General features: G+C 42.9%; 1 protein-coding gene across 2 annotated transcripts in view; it reads right to left on the bottom strand.

Moving 5' to 3' along the window:
* Positions 1 to 3,109, bottom strand: part of LOC121554289 (calsequestrin-1) — a 32,764-nt gene extending 29,655 nt beyond the window's left edge. The window contains exon 1 of one of the 2 annotated variants that reach the window (XM_041867784.2): positions 2,619 to 3,109. In XM_041867784.2, coding sequence (XP_041723718.1) covers positions 2,619 to 2,855 — 237 coding nt within the window. In that variant the 5' untranslated portion in view covers positions 2,856 to 3,109. The remainder of the gene's footprint in view (positions 1 to 2,618) is intronic. The other variant, XM_041867785.2, reaches the window with a different exon arrangement.
* Positions 3,110 to 13,976: the final 10,867 nt, after the last annotated feature.

Raw genomic sequence — 13,976 nt, 5'->3', positions numbered from 1 at the left:
GACCAATTCAATAAGCTTTTCACATAAACACTGCTTTTGAATCCAGACACCACCACAACCTCAACAACATCGCTAAAGAAAGAAACAAGCAACAACAAAGAATACATAATGTGGCTAGACTGCTGTAATTTGTATCTAATGGTTAAATCAATCGTATCCACACTGAGCTTATTTATGGTTTTGGGACATCCATGAGGAGACAGCAGTTTCAGAAGCCTGATCGACACAGATAGAGCTAGATAGAGAACATTAGATTACACATATTGTGCTACTCATCTGTCCAATAGCATTACAGGACATCACACAGACGAAGAGGAAACATATGAAATGTTCCCAGCTGTGAAATGCGTCAGAGCACGTCCCACAACCTAAACCGCCATGCTAGACTATTCCTCTGATCAATATCTTGATATTTTAGGTTCTTCGCTGCAATAAAACCAATAACATATTTTTATATATTGCATGTTTATTGGGTCCATCATTTAATAATGAATAAATCCTGTTTGGTGGTAATGACCTGCTATTTTCAGTATGTATTTTAGACCCCTAAGAGCTAGTTACCGATTGGCTAGGAGTCAGCGGTATGACAGTAGGGGTCTAGCTACTCAACAATTCCTTGCGCACTGTCACGGTTTCGGCCGAGGCAGCTCCTCCTCCTTGTTCGGGCGGGTTTCGCCGGTCGTCGTCTCCGGAGTACTAGCTGCCACCGCTCCATGTTTCCTGTTTGATTAGTTTTGTCTGTTAGCCACACCTGTCTTGTGTTATGTCTCATTAAGCACCCTATTTAGTTTCCTTGTTGTTAGTGGTGTGGTGTGGAATCAGGCGCAGAAGTAGATAGACAGTCCAACAAGACTTTACTGGAGAGTGCAAAATAAATCCAAAAACAGCCAGAGGCCAAAAGACGCACACAGGCGTCAAAACACGAGCGCACAACACAGGGCGCAAAACTCTCCTCAACCGAGGAGGAAGCTAAATAGCAATGGCGTACCGAAACACGGGTAACGCACAAACACCTGACACAAAACAATTACACACAACACTACACTAACAACAAGGAAACTAAATAGGGTGCTTAATGAGACATAACACAAGACAGGTGTGGCTAACAGACAAAACTAATCAAACAGGAAACATGGAGCGGTGGCAGCTAGTACTCTGGAGACAACGACCGGCGAAACCCGCCCGAACAAGGAGGAGGAGCTGCCTCGGCCGAAACCGTGACACGCACACACACACACACACACACACACACACACACACACACACACACACACACACACACACACACCCTGCTCAACTCAGCTCAGCTACACAGGCACATTCACCCAGTCCACTGATCGTATCCGAAGCGTGATAGGTACATAAAATATGATTTAAGACATTCACCTGCGACCCAGCATTGTGTGGTATGGTGCAGATAGAGCATTGGGAGCACTGAGAGCAGTTAGAGCTGTGAGATATGGCCATATGCTCTCTATCTCTCCCCAGAGGGCTCTTAACCTTCTTGCTAACAACGCCACCCCTGTCCAGAGCTATTTACAGTCGTGGCTTACAGATAGCCCTACTCTAGACCTGTAAGAAGACACTGTCAGTCTCGGAGTATGAGTGTTTTCCTTTTCATCACAATTAATACGGGGGGGGGGGTACCTGATCCTAGATCAGCAATCCTACTCTGAGACGATCGATGCATACAGCCCCAGACTTATCCTGGTCTGCTGTGGGCTTGCAGGTAGGGCAGTGTGCAGAGGAACATATCGGTTGTTGTTATGACGTCATAGTCTAATTCCGACCCTTTACGAATTCAGCAGTTTGGCCGATAGTCCACTGTAGCCGCATACTATACCTGCATGCACACACGCACATACCCATACACACACAAGCCACTTGGACACCATCAACCAGGACCAAATAACCTAGAGAAGCCCAAAGCAGAAACCTATGTATTTAGGACTCAGCTATGCAGACCAGACCAGCTTCAACTCTGTTAACAACAACCAATAACATGACGTGTCCAAGGCCCAGCCATTTGGAGCATGGTTAGACTGACTTGGGATAGCCAATAGACTTGTGGAAGACTGATCGACGCTGCTATTAAGGTGTTTTTTTTCAGCATCTCTTAGCATTTAGTCTTCTCCCCTGTCATCTCGTTTCTCATCCCTCTCTCTCATCCTGTCTTCCCTTCATTTTCTTCTGGCTTGATGATCCTGGCTTCCTGGGATGTACCTCCAGCTCCAATGATGCTATGTTTCTCTCCCTCATTGTTGCCCCTCCCTCCATTCTCACATTCCTCGGCTTCCTTACATCCACTCTCCCACCCTTCACCTTCTTCTCTCCACCTCAGGGTTCATCCTCGAGGACCATCATCATTCCTCCACCCTCAACCCTTCATCCCTCCGCTTCGTCATGCTGTCCCAACACCCACCTACCGGGTCAACTCCTCCATCTCCCTCATCCTCTCATCCCCTCATCCACTCTACAACCCCTATTCCCCTCATCCCTCCGATCGTTCATGCTCCTTGGGACACACCTTGAGGGCCAGCTCCATCTCAAAGACTCTTAACTGCTCATCCTCTCAATCCACCCTCCATCCTTCCATTCATTCTCTTCATAGGACCCACCTCCAGGGCGAGTTCCTCCATCTCAAAAGTTTTCTGGGCATTTTTGTTGTTCTCCACATGTGCATGGTAGTAGATCACCATCACATCGTACTTCTTCATCACAGATTTGTAATTCTTAGCGTTGAGATCATGGACGCGGTCTTTCCCATCATACTCAGGGATCTCCAGACCCTTCTCCCCCCAGGACAGGGTCCCCAAGGAGAGCAGGGCCCCCAGAAACACCCAACCCCACTTCATGGTTCCAGGTTATTGTTGCTTCTCCCCACTCAAGTCTCCCACGACTCGGACGTCAATTGATGAATTGTTCACTGTTTCGTAAAAAAAAAGGACACAAAACACTACACCTAGGAACAAGGTCCACTTAGTTTCGATGCCGGCCAGAGAAGAGCAGGTCGGAGTGTTGAATCCCCCCTTTTAAAAAAAATGGCACGTAAGCTCAGATGCTACTGGCCAGGGAGATGAGGGAGGGGTGGGGTTCCAACAACGAGAGTGAGTTGGAGGGAGAGAGAAGCTGGCTGAAGACGAGGGATTTGGTGGGGGGGGTTGAAAATAGCAAATGTGTGGGAACGTGGGAGGGGCTATCTTGGGCCACCTATTGGATGCAATGGCTACGGCGCGAGGGAGGGAGGGAGAAGAAAGAGAGACATACCTAGCGTCAGGGAGGGGAGAAGGTATGGGTGAGGGAGAAAGGGAGGGAGAGAGGGAGGGAGGATTACATTCCCATATTAAGTTTTGTAGAGGTCCCTGACCATGGCTAAAAATACTGACACCGAAGGTGTGAGCATTTAAAAGATGGCCGCCATGGAATCCTGAGGGTGTACTGTAGAGAAAGAGAGAGAGAGAGAGAGAGAGAGAGAGAGAGAGAGAGAGAGAGAGAGAGAGAGAGAGAGAGAGAGCTAAACCCAGAGTGAGAGAGAGAGATAGATAAAGCCAGAGTGAGAGAGAGGGAGAGGGAGTGAGAGCGAGAGAGAGTGCTAAAGAGGGAGAGAGCATGTCAGATATTAGTTTACAGAGAGAGAAAGCCTACCGTTTTCGTTTTAAGCTTTGGCTGACTGTGACAAATGTTGGCTAGTGTTGCGTGCGTGTCTACATGTAACAATATTTATATATATATATACACTACCAGTCAAAAGTTTGGACACACCTACTCATTCAAGGGTTTTTCTTTATTTTTACTATTTTTTACATTGCAGAATAATAGTGAAGACATCAAAACTATAAAATAACACATATGGAAATATGTAGTCAACAAAAAAGTGTTAAACAAATCAAAGTATATTTTATATTTGAGAATCTTCAAATAGCCACCATTTGCCTTGATGACAGACCTTGGAGTGTGTGAGAAAGAGGGAGAGCTAAAGAGGGAGAAAGCCTGTCAGATATTAGTTTACAAAGTGAAACAGGAGAGGAGAGTTATTAATAATAGTGTAACCTGACCTCTCCTGCTGGCTCATGCAGTTTAGGCCTATTTAGATCCCAGGCCCAGGCCCAGGCCCAGGCCCAGGCCCAGGCCCAGGGGGAGAGGGTGCAGGAAGATGGTAGGTATGGGTAGGTAACTATAGCAAGTTTGGAGGAACTTCTGTTTTATTGGTGGTGTGTGTATGAGAGAGAGAGAGAGAGAGAGAGAGAGAGAGAGAGAGAGAGAGAGAGAGAGAGAGAGAGAGAGAGAGAGAGAGAGAGAGAGAGAGAGAGAGAGAGAGTGACTGTGTGTGTGTGTGTGTGTGTGTGTGTGTGTGTGTGTGTGTGTACCTTTAATTATAGTCAACCAAGCCTGTGTGCATGTGTGTGCGTGAGTGAGTGCATGCGTGAGGGGTGTGTGTGTCCAAGACAATCCCCCTCAGGATATGATGGCCACTGACAGACAGCGTGTACGGTATTGCACCTCAGTGGACAACAGCACCCTCACCTGGCCGTAGCAGTAACGGCACCAAACGTGTTGAAACCCCCATCACTATGACTGTCAGTCACCTGCTTTGCACATATCTACACAACAGGTGGTTGGTGGCACCTTAATTGCGGCGGATGGGCTCGTGGTAATGGCTGGAGTGGAATGATGCCATTCCATTCGCTCCGTTCCAGTCATTATTATGAGCCGTCCTCCCCGCAGCAGCCTCCACTGGTTGTGTACTCCAGGGATATGTACAATGTTTTAAATGGAACTTGGACTGGTCACAATATAACCCACCCTCTTCTAAATAGAAATTACACTGTTCTCATAAGAAGCAATGCTGCTGCCCTCAGCAGCCTCCACTGGTCTACATAGATACATAATAGCATAACATTACTGCATCCAGTAAATCTTAATATCAAGCAAAACTTCTGAAGTTGAGAACAAAATGCTTAGTGTTGCGAACAAAAATAATGATATTGAAAACAACTTCTGTTTTGCCTCTGAAGCTAAGCAGTGTCGGTCCTGGTCAGTACCTGGATGGGAGACCAGATGTAGCTGGAAGTGGTGAAAAATAATGTGAAAAATGAACGTTTTAACAAAAGTCACATGTGGGGAAATTATTTTTCACATTAGGGAAAAGCACGTGAAAAATTAAACCATGTGTCTGACTCGTGAAAATATCAAATGTTAATTTTTCTTTTTTTTCTTTTACATGTGACATTCTTCACGTGATTTGTTCATGTTGGTTTTTTTCAATTGTAATGCTTTTCTCTCATTTTCAATTTTCTTTCTGCCTCTCTCTCTCCCTCTCTCTCGCTCTCTCTCTCAGTTCCCACCATGCATCTGGTCTGAGGGAGGTGACATTATGTACAGTACATATCATACTGTGCATTTCACAAGGCTTGATTTAGAGTCGGTACATGCAATCACTTACTGAAGGGATAAATTAGATGACCAAAACATCCTCTTAGTACATCTGTGTAAACAAAGTCTTTGTTTAAGGAAGTGAGATCCTCCAATAACCATGGTAACAGCACACACACAATTTACAATGACTGCATTAGCCAACCATATACTGTCTGTCTCTTTGGTTGGAGAACTTGGGAGAGGAAGGGAGTATATTGTATACACTTCAGTAATCACATACGAACAGTGGTGATTTTAGCATGTAAGTCTTGGTGGTGCAAACTCCCCAATTACTTGTTTTATGCATGCCAGCAAATCCACTACACAAAACAACACTAAACAATACATTAATTGCACTATAACGGTGACAAATGGTGCCCACAAAGTGCTAGGGCCTACAAAAAGCTTTCCTTTCAGCACCATGGAGTGAATCCTTACCACTGCCACACCTGGCTATCAGCGAAACAGTTCATTCAGCATCATTTACTGTCTTAAAAAAACATAGCTGATATGGGTGACTTGCTTAAACAAATGTGGTTTCTACTGACAATTGACATGTACAAACCATGGAATAAGGGGACGACGAACAGATAAGAGGCAATCCGTAATTTCGATTAAGACATTAATGAGCGAGCTAGTATGGACGTAGTCAGTATAACTATTTGTTCAGCACTTTTGAAATGTACAGCGACAGAATTCAGAACATGGGCCGTTCTTACAGTGTTCTCCCTGTTCACCGAGTCAGAACTGTAGGATAAATAAAGGGGGCACATAAGCAGAAAATGAAAGCTCTTACAATATTTGTTGATTACATTTCTCTAAAACAGGCTATAGGCTACATGTGCACCATGAAGTCAGAACAGTAGGCAAAGTTATGAGGGGGAAAGGGACCACATTATTAGGGTGAGGCACATGGGCTACTAACAGCTTACTACACAACATACACTTAGTATTACTTTCTTAGCTACAGTATACATATCTCCCTGGCATATTACATCATTTATGCAGCAGCATACAATACATTTTTGGACTCACCTTGATGTTTTGTGCTCACTTGAACAGGAAGGTGGCACGGAGGTCCTTCTTGTGGGCAAATCTTGTGATCAAACTTTGTCTTCAAAGTCTGGCATACTCTGGATTTATGGTGCTTTCAAGACAACTGGGAAGTCGGAAAAAAACAAGGTTGAATCATGATGTCAGTGATCTTCAGAACGTTCAAAACGTATTTTCCCAGTCGGAGCTCATTTTTTTTCAGAGTTCCCAGTTGTTTTGAACTCACTTTATTCTGAGATTTCCCAGTTCCCAGTTTCCAGTTATTTTGAACGTGGCAGAAGTCATGCTGGATTGACAGCATGGCCAATGTATTCAACCTTTTCTGGCCCATGATGTTGAACGTTTATCCTTTTAAGCTTGGAAAAGAGACCCTTAAACCCAGACTTGGACCACACACCCACTCCACTGAATAGCAGGCTAGTGATTGCTTTGCAACGCTTGCAGTCAGCCACTGATTCCTTCCAAACCACTCATTGTTGAATTTTCAATTTCCAACTTGTTGTGCAATGTTTATGTCAAATGGCCGATGAGCACCGATACGTTTTATCTATAATTTCTCTTCATATAACAAGGATTGAAAAGGATTTGCCAGTAGACTCTCCACTTGATTCATGATGGTGACTGCTTGTCTAGCTTGCTAGCTAAGATTTTGTAAGTATGATGTTGACATCATCAGTCCAATCAAAGCTATGGTAGATTTAACGTGATTTGATGTCATTTTATCTGTTGCCAATGACCTTGAGCCTTCTTGGATGGGCACTTCTAATGTAACTCTATGGCAGCACCCAAGGGGCTTGAATTTTCGAGCTCTCCCCGTAGATTTTGCGGTGACGTAGTGTCCCCATGAATGACAGAACACTGAACCAATCACAGCTCAACTAGAGAACATTACCAACCCCTACGCTCCGTATTTTCCGCTGGTTGCCCCACCACCACAGAAAGCACTGAGCTAGGCTGAAACACCTGCATTTTGGAGCTGCCTTACTCAAGAAAGCAAAAAAGAGACCATGTTTGTATGCGGCTTTATTAACTCAATGATTATCTTTTTGACATTGTTTACAAACTGATATGTGACACGTATTAATGCCAAAATACCATGCAAAACAGGCAACAAAAAAAGGCCCCACCTGCCCTGAATGACGGGTCGTCACTGCATACATACATACATGCATACAGCTAAAGGTCTTAAGTTGAGTGGTCTTAATGGCAAAAAGTAACTCACTCACTAGAGAATCACACCATAATAACACTAATACTATATTAAAAGGTATTTAAAGAAGCAATCCGTAGTCTTTTCCAAGAGTCAAATGACCTAGTGGCCTCATGGGTGGAATGTTATTCATATCTTTCATAATTTCATAATTAATACAAAATAAAAATACAAACTGACGAAATTCTGGTCTTTCTATGTCAAACGGTTTTGCTATATTTCAGTCTTCTGTGATATATATATATATATAAAGTGTAATATGGGGATGCAAACTCAAAATGGAATACATTTCAACTTAATATCTGACAAGCCCATAACCATGTGTGTGAGATGTATACTTTTGTTTAAAAGTAGATTTGTTTAAGACTACCAAGAATCACTCTGTGTGACCCTGATTTAGCCCACTGTAATAAAAGGTTAATTGAAACATTAACAAAGTGTACTCCCGCCATTGTTTTGGTAAAAAGCTGAGGGATGGGTCTGGAGAAATGCAACCACTCTCAAATCCATAGACTACGCTATGGATGCATTTACTGACCATCCATGACATCAAAATATTACGTTTTAACCATGTTTTTAGGCTATACAGTGTTTGTTTACATTTACTTTGTTTACAAACATTTGAGTAAATGTGGAGTTTTCTTACATGTTACATTTTTCACTTTCACATGTGGAATTGTAAGTTCACACGTGAAAAACAATCATGTGAAAGTTTTTAACGTGAGGTAAAAACATGTTCTTCTCCTCACATGTGAAAACCTGTTAACATGTGAATAAAACATGTGAATATTTGGTTTCACATGTGAAATTTAAGCTCAACATGTGAAAACAGTTATTTCACATGTGAAAATGCGATTTCACATGTGAAAAACTTTTTTTTTTGTGAGGGGAGGTACTTTGCAATTTGGAATCTAAGAGAAAATGAAAATCATTATGAGGAAAATGTAAATTGTCTCTCTGACTTGGCAAGTATCGCAGTAATTACACTCAGTGGAGGTATACTCAAAGACTCACTGGGACTGTGTATAGTGCACACACACACACACACATGCACGCACACATTTTGCATGGGTACACACTGAGTGCACAAAACATTAGAAACACCTTCCTAATATTGAGTTGCACCCCCTTTTGCCCTCAGAAAAGCCTCAATTTGTCGGGGCACGGACTGTACAAGGTGTTGAAAGCGTTCCACAGGGATGCTGGCCCATGTTGACTCCAATGCTTCCCACAGTTGTGTCAAGTTGGCTGGATGTCCTTTGGGTGGTGGACCATTCTTGATACACAAGGGAAACTTTTGAGCGTGAAAAACCCAGCAGCAGTGCAGTTCTTGACACATTCAAACCAGTGCGCCTGGCACCTACTACCATAACCCGTTCAAAGGCACTTCAATCTTTTGTCTTGCCCATTCACCCTCTGAATGGCACACGTCTCAATTATCTCAAGGCTTAAAAATCCTTCTTTAACCTGTCTCCTCCCCTTCATCTACACTGATTGAAGTGGATTTAACAAGTGACATCAATAAGGGATCATAGCTTTCACCTGGGTTCACCTGGTCAGTCTACGTCATGGAAAGAGCAGGTGTTCCTAATGTTATGTGCACTCAGTGTATATTCACACACATAATTGTGCAAGTTCTCCCACTTAAAAAGATGAGAGAGGCCTGTAATTTTCATCATAGGTACACGTCAACTATGACAGACAAAATGAGAAAAAAAAATCTTTATGAAAATTTTTATGAATTTATTTGCAAATTATGGTGGAAAATAAGTATTTGGTCACCTACAAACAAGCAAGATTTCTGGCTCTCACAGACCTGTAACTTCTTCTTTAAGAGGCTCCTCTGTCCTCCACTCGTTACCTGTATTAAAGGCACCTGTTTGAACTTGTTATCAGTATAAAAGACACCTGTCCACAACCTCAAACAGTCACACTCCAAACTCCACTATGGCCAAGACCAAAGAGCTGTCAAAGGACACCAGAAACAAAATTGTAGACCTGCACGAGGCTGGGAAGACTGAATCTGCAATGGGAGCAATTATTAGGAAATGGAAGACATACAAGACCACTGATAATCTCCCTCGATCTGGGGCTCCACGCAAGATCTAACCACCCCGTGGGGTCAAAATGATCACAAGAACAGTGAGCAAAAATCCCAGAACCACACGGGGGGACCTAGTGAATGACCTGCAGAGAGCTGGGACCAAAGTAACAAAGCCTACCATCAGTAACACACTACGCCGCCAGGACTCAAATCCTGCAGTGCCAGACGTGTCCCCCTGCTTAAGCCAGTACATGTCCAGGCCCATCTGAAGTTTGCTAGAGTGCATTTGGATGATCCAGAAGAGGATTGGGAGAATGTCACATGGTCAGATGAAACCAAAATATAACTTTTTGGTAAAAACTAAACTCGTTGTGTTTGGAGGACAAATAATGCTGAGTTGCATTCAAAGAACACCATACCTACTGTGAAGCATGGGGGTGGAAACATCATGCTTTGGGGCTGTTTTTCTGCAAAGGGACCAGGACGACTGATCCGTGTAAAGGAAAGAATGAATGGGGCCATGTATCGTGAGATTTTGAGTGAAAACCTCCTTCCATCAGCAAGGGCATTGAAGATGAAACTTGGCTGGGTCTTTCAGCATGACAATGATCCCAAACACACCGCCCGAGCAACGAAGGAGTGGCTTCGTAAGAAGCATTTCAAGGTCCTGGAGTGGCCTAGCCAGTCTCCAGATCTCAACCCCATAGAAAATCTTTGGAGGGAGTTGAAAGTCTGTGTTGCTCAGCGACAGCCCCAAAACATCACTGCTCTAGAGGAGATCTGCATGGGGGAATGGGCCAAAATACCAGCAACAGTGTGTGAAAACCTTGTGAAGACTTACAGAAACATTTGACCTGTGTCATTGCCAACAAAGGGTATATAACAAAGTATTGAGAAACTTTTGTTATTGACCAAATACTTATTTTCCAACATAATTTGCAAATAAATTAATTAAAAATCCTACAATGTGATTTTCTGGATTTTTTTTTCTCATTTTGTCTGTCATAGTTGACGTGTACCTATGATGAAAATTACAGGCCTCTCTCATCTTTTTAAGTGGGAGAACTTGCACAATTGGTGGCTGACTAAATACTTTTTTCCCCCACTGTATTGATGTCTGCTTGAACCTCAGATCCATCAGATCATTAAACCCTCATACCCTCTCTCCCTTTCCTACCGTTAGCCACTATTTAGACCTTCATAACCTGCTTTAAGATCTAACATGAACACAGTGTATAACATACCAAACACACACACACACCCTGCTGGTACTGGGCCTAGTTCCTGCTCCCCCTCTGCGGCTTGCCCACAGTCCGTATGTTATTCTAAACGTTGCTAAGCAGTGTGTGCGTGTGTGTGTGTCTTTCCCCTCTGCTGCGAGCTCACCAATTGGGTTTGGGAAACCTGTGCCAGCCTTTTACACTGGTGTCCAGGCAACCAGAAATGGCAGAGAAGTGTGTGAGTAAGACACACACACACACCCACACAATAACACAATAACACAATAACACACAAACACGCACGTCAGCCTGTGGAGTATTACTTTGACATTTTAGAGAGATTTTGAAAAGGGTATTGCGTGTGAAGGAACACAAATGATTATGCCTGCCTTGTATTGTTATCAAAATCACTATTATTCTATACGCCTTCTATTGGCTTTACTCATATCAGACCTGGGTTCAAATACTATTTGAAATGGTTTCAAATACTTTATATGTGCTTGATTAAGCTTGCCTGGTTTAATTGACCAATAGAATAGTCCTGAAACTGCTAATCCTGTTCAGCTGGTACTCCAGGCATGCTAGACCAAATGCTGAAAGTATTTGAAATATATCAAATAGTATTTGAACCCAGGTCTGACACATATTGGCATTTCAGGATGACAAGAAGATGACAGTGCTTAGTCACTGTTTGCGTCCCAAATGGCACCCTAGAGTACCATTGCCCATAGGGAATAGGATGCCATTTGGAACAAAGTAACTGTAAAAATTGAAGGATTCTTTGACAGTTTGTTAACGACTTAGGGACATGTTGCTTGGTAACTGCAGAACCTTACAGAATGTCAAAAACTAACCTCAAATTGAACAGTTGGTGTTGATGATTGGTGCATTGTGTGTGTGTGTATTTTACACTTTCTCTCTCTTTCTCTCTATCCACACACACACACACACACTAAAGAGCCAGATCTGAGGCAGATGGTGCTTTAACCAAAGAGCAATACAGAGGCCAAGGCCCTTTCTTTTTTTTCATCTTAACTTTCCGTCTACCATATTCTGTGGAAAACATCTTTGTCCGATTAGTCACTTCAGTTCCTCAAATTGCAATACTTTCCTTTAGTCTACACTAACTTGAATCAACTTGATGCAGCTATTTCATAGTCAAAAAAACCTACTGTAGCCTACTGTGACGACCATTTATATTGTCACCTGTTTTTGTAAATTGTTACAAAGTCAATAAAATGGATCACAAAGAAACAGAACATTAATTTAACCCGATCTAACCCGCCATTACTGTTCTTCTCCCTGATCCACACTGAAACTGCATCCATTTTGGATCTTCTCCCTCCACCAGCACCACACTGAAACTGCAGCCATTTTGGATATTTTCCCTCCTCCTGCACCACACTGAAACTGCAGACATTTTGGATATTTTCCCTCCACCAGCACCACACTGAAACTGCAGCCATTTTGGATATTTTCCCTCCTCCTGCACCACACTCAAACTGCAGCCATTTTGGAACTTCTCCCTCCACCTGCACCACACTGAAACTGCAGCCATTTTGGATCCAGATTAATGAGGTAAACACTGTAGCTCAGCAGGGGTTCTTGTGCTGCAGTCGCTGCAGTCACCTGGGCCTGGTAGCTGCTTAATTGGGTCTGTAATTACAGCGTGGCTTCCAGTCACAGCCCCCGGGGGAGGGGCCTAATTAACAAGCTTCTGGTAATGGATACTAATTAGTGTTGTCGTTAGTGTCCCACTTGGATCTTAGACCTGTTCTGTGTGGCACCCTATTCTTTGTATACACTCTAAAAATAAAAGGTTCCTGGAGTATCCTTTAGGGCAGGCTTCTTCAATTCCGGTCCTGGAGGGCCGAAACACCTCTGTTTTTCATCCCCTCCTTCTAATCAGGGGCTAATTCAGACCTGGGACACCAGGTGAGTGCAATTAACTACCAGGTAGAAATAAAAAACAGAAGTGTTTCGGCCCTCCAGGACCGGAATTGAAGAACCCTGCTTTAGGGGTTCTTCAAATTGAAACTGTGGGGAAACCTCGAAGAACCATTTGAAGAACCTTTTGTGGTTAATTTTTGAACTACCCCCTCTCCCGTTATTATTATTATTAATGATAATAATATGAATAACAATAACAACAATAACACAATATTTTTGTTCTCAATGTTTATTATGATTTTCGTGGCAAAGCAGAATTTAAAAATCCAAATATGAGGTAAACTCCCAGCAGAGCCCCAAGTCCAATGGGTATATCCTCTGGCGTGTTGATGTTAATGTGTTGATATTCTCCGTATCCATAGCCAGAATGATTTTACAGTGCATGGTGATCGAACAGGCTTCCTGTTATATTCATTAGAGGTGTAGGGAGGGTGAAGTCTGTGAACCCCAAAAAATCTAATTATACAGATGATTAACAAAATACACGACAGTATTCATACCTTGGTATTTGTGGTGAATGTGAATGATGTTTTGATCATGGTTTTCATACACATACGTAGAGGCCTATGGGACATTCATTGAAGTGGTAAGGGAAGAGGATGGTAAATGTGATCTGCATAACATACCAATACCAATTGACATACCTTTGTATGCCTCCTCGTCTGTATACCTGAAGACACAAACACAAAAGTGAGCAGTTCTGTCATCTGCACCCAATACAGCTAGCCTTCAACATATTCTTATAGCCTACATATTCTTACCTCTTTGTTGATTGATATCCATTGAATTGTGTCCATTCTCTGTTTTAGAAAGATTTGCACAAATATGAAAAGATAGATGGTATCATCATAAAACAATATCAATTTATATCATACAAGGGACAAACCTTACCTTAAATTGAGGAGATATTTACATTGTTCAGTTAAGTGCCTTCACCTGCTGTCCTTTCAAATTAAAATCCAAATGTTTCAGTTGGGCCGTAAGGTTCCTGCAAGAACCCTCATCAACTAAGGAGGTTCCTTGATGAACCCCACCTTCTATGGGGTTCTTGGAAGAACCTTTTGGGGGGCATTTTCAGTGCCAA

The sequence above is a fragment of the Coregonus clupeaformis genome, chromosome 39, assembly GCF_020615455.1.
Source record: "Coregonus clupeaformis isolate EN_2021a chromosome 39, ASM2061545v1, whole genome shotgun sequence".
NCBI lineage: Eukaryota > Metazoa > Chordata > Actinopteri > Salmoniformes > Salmonidae > Coregonus > Coregonus clupeaformis.
This window is presented reverse-complemented; position numbering and strand designations above follow the sequence as displayed.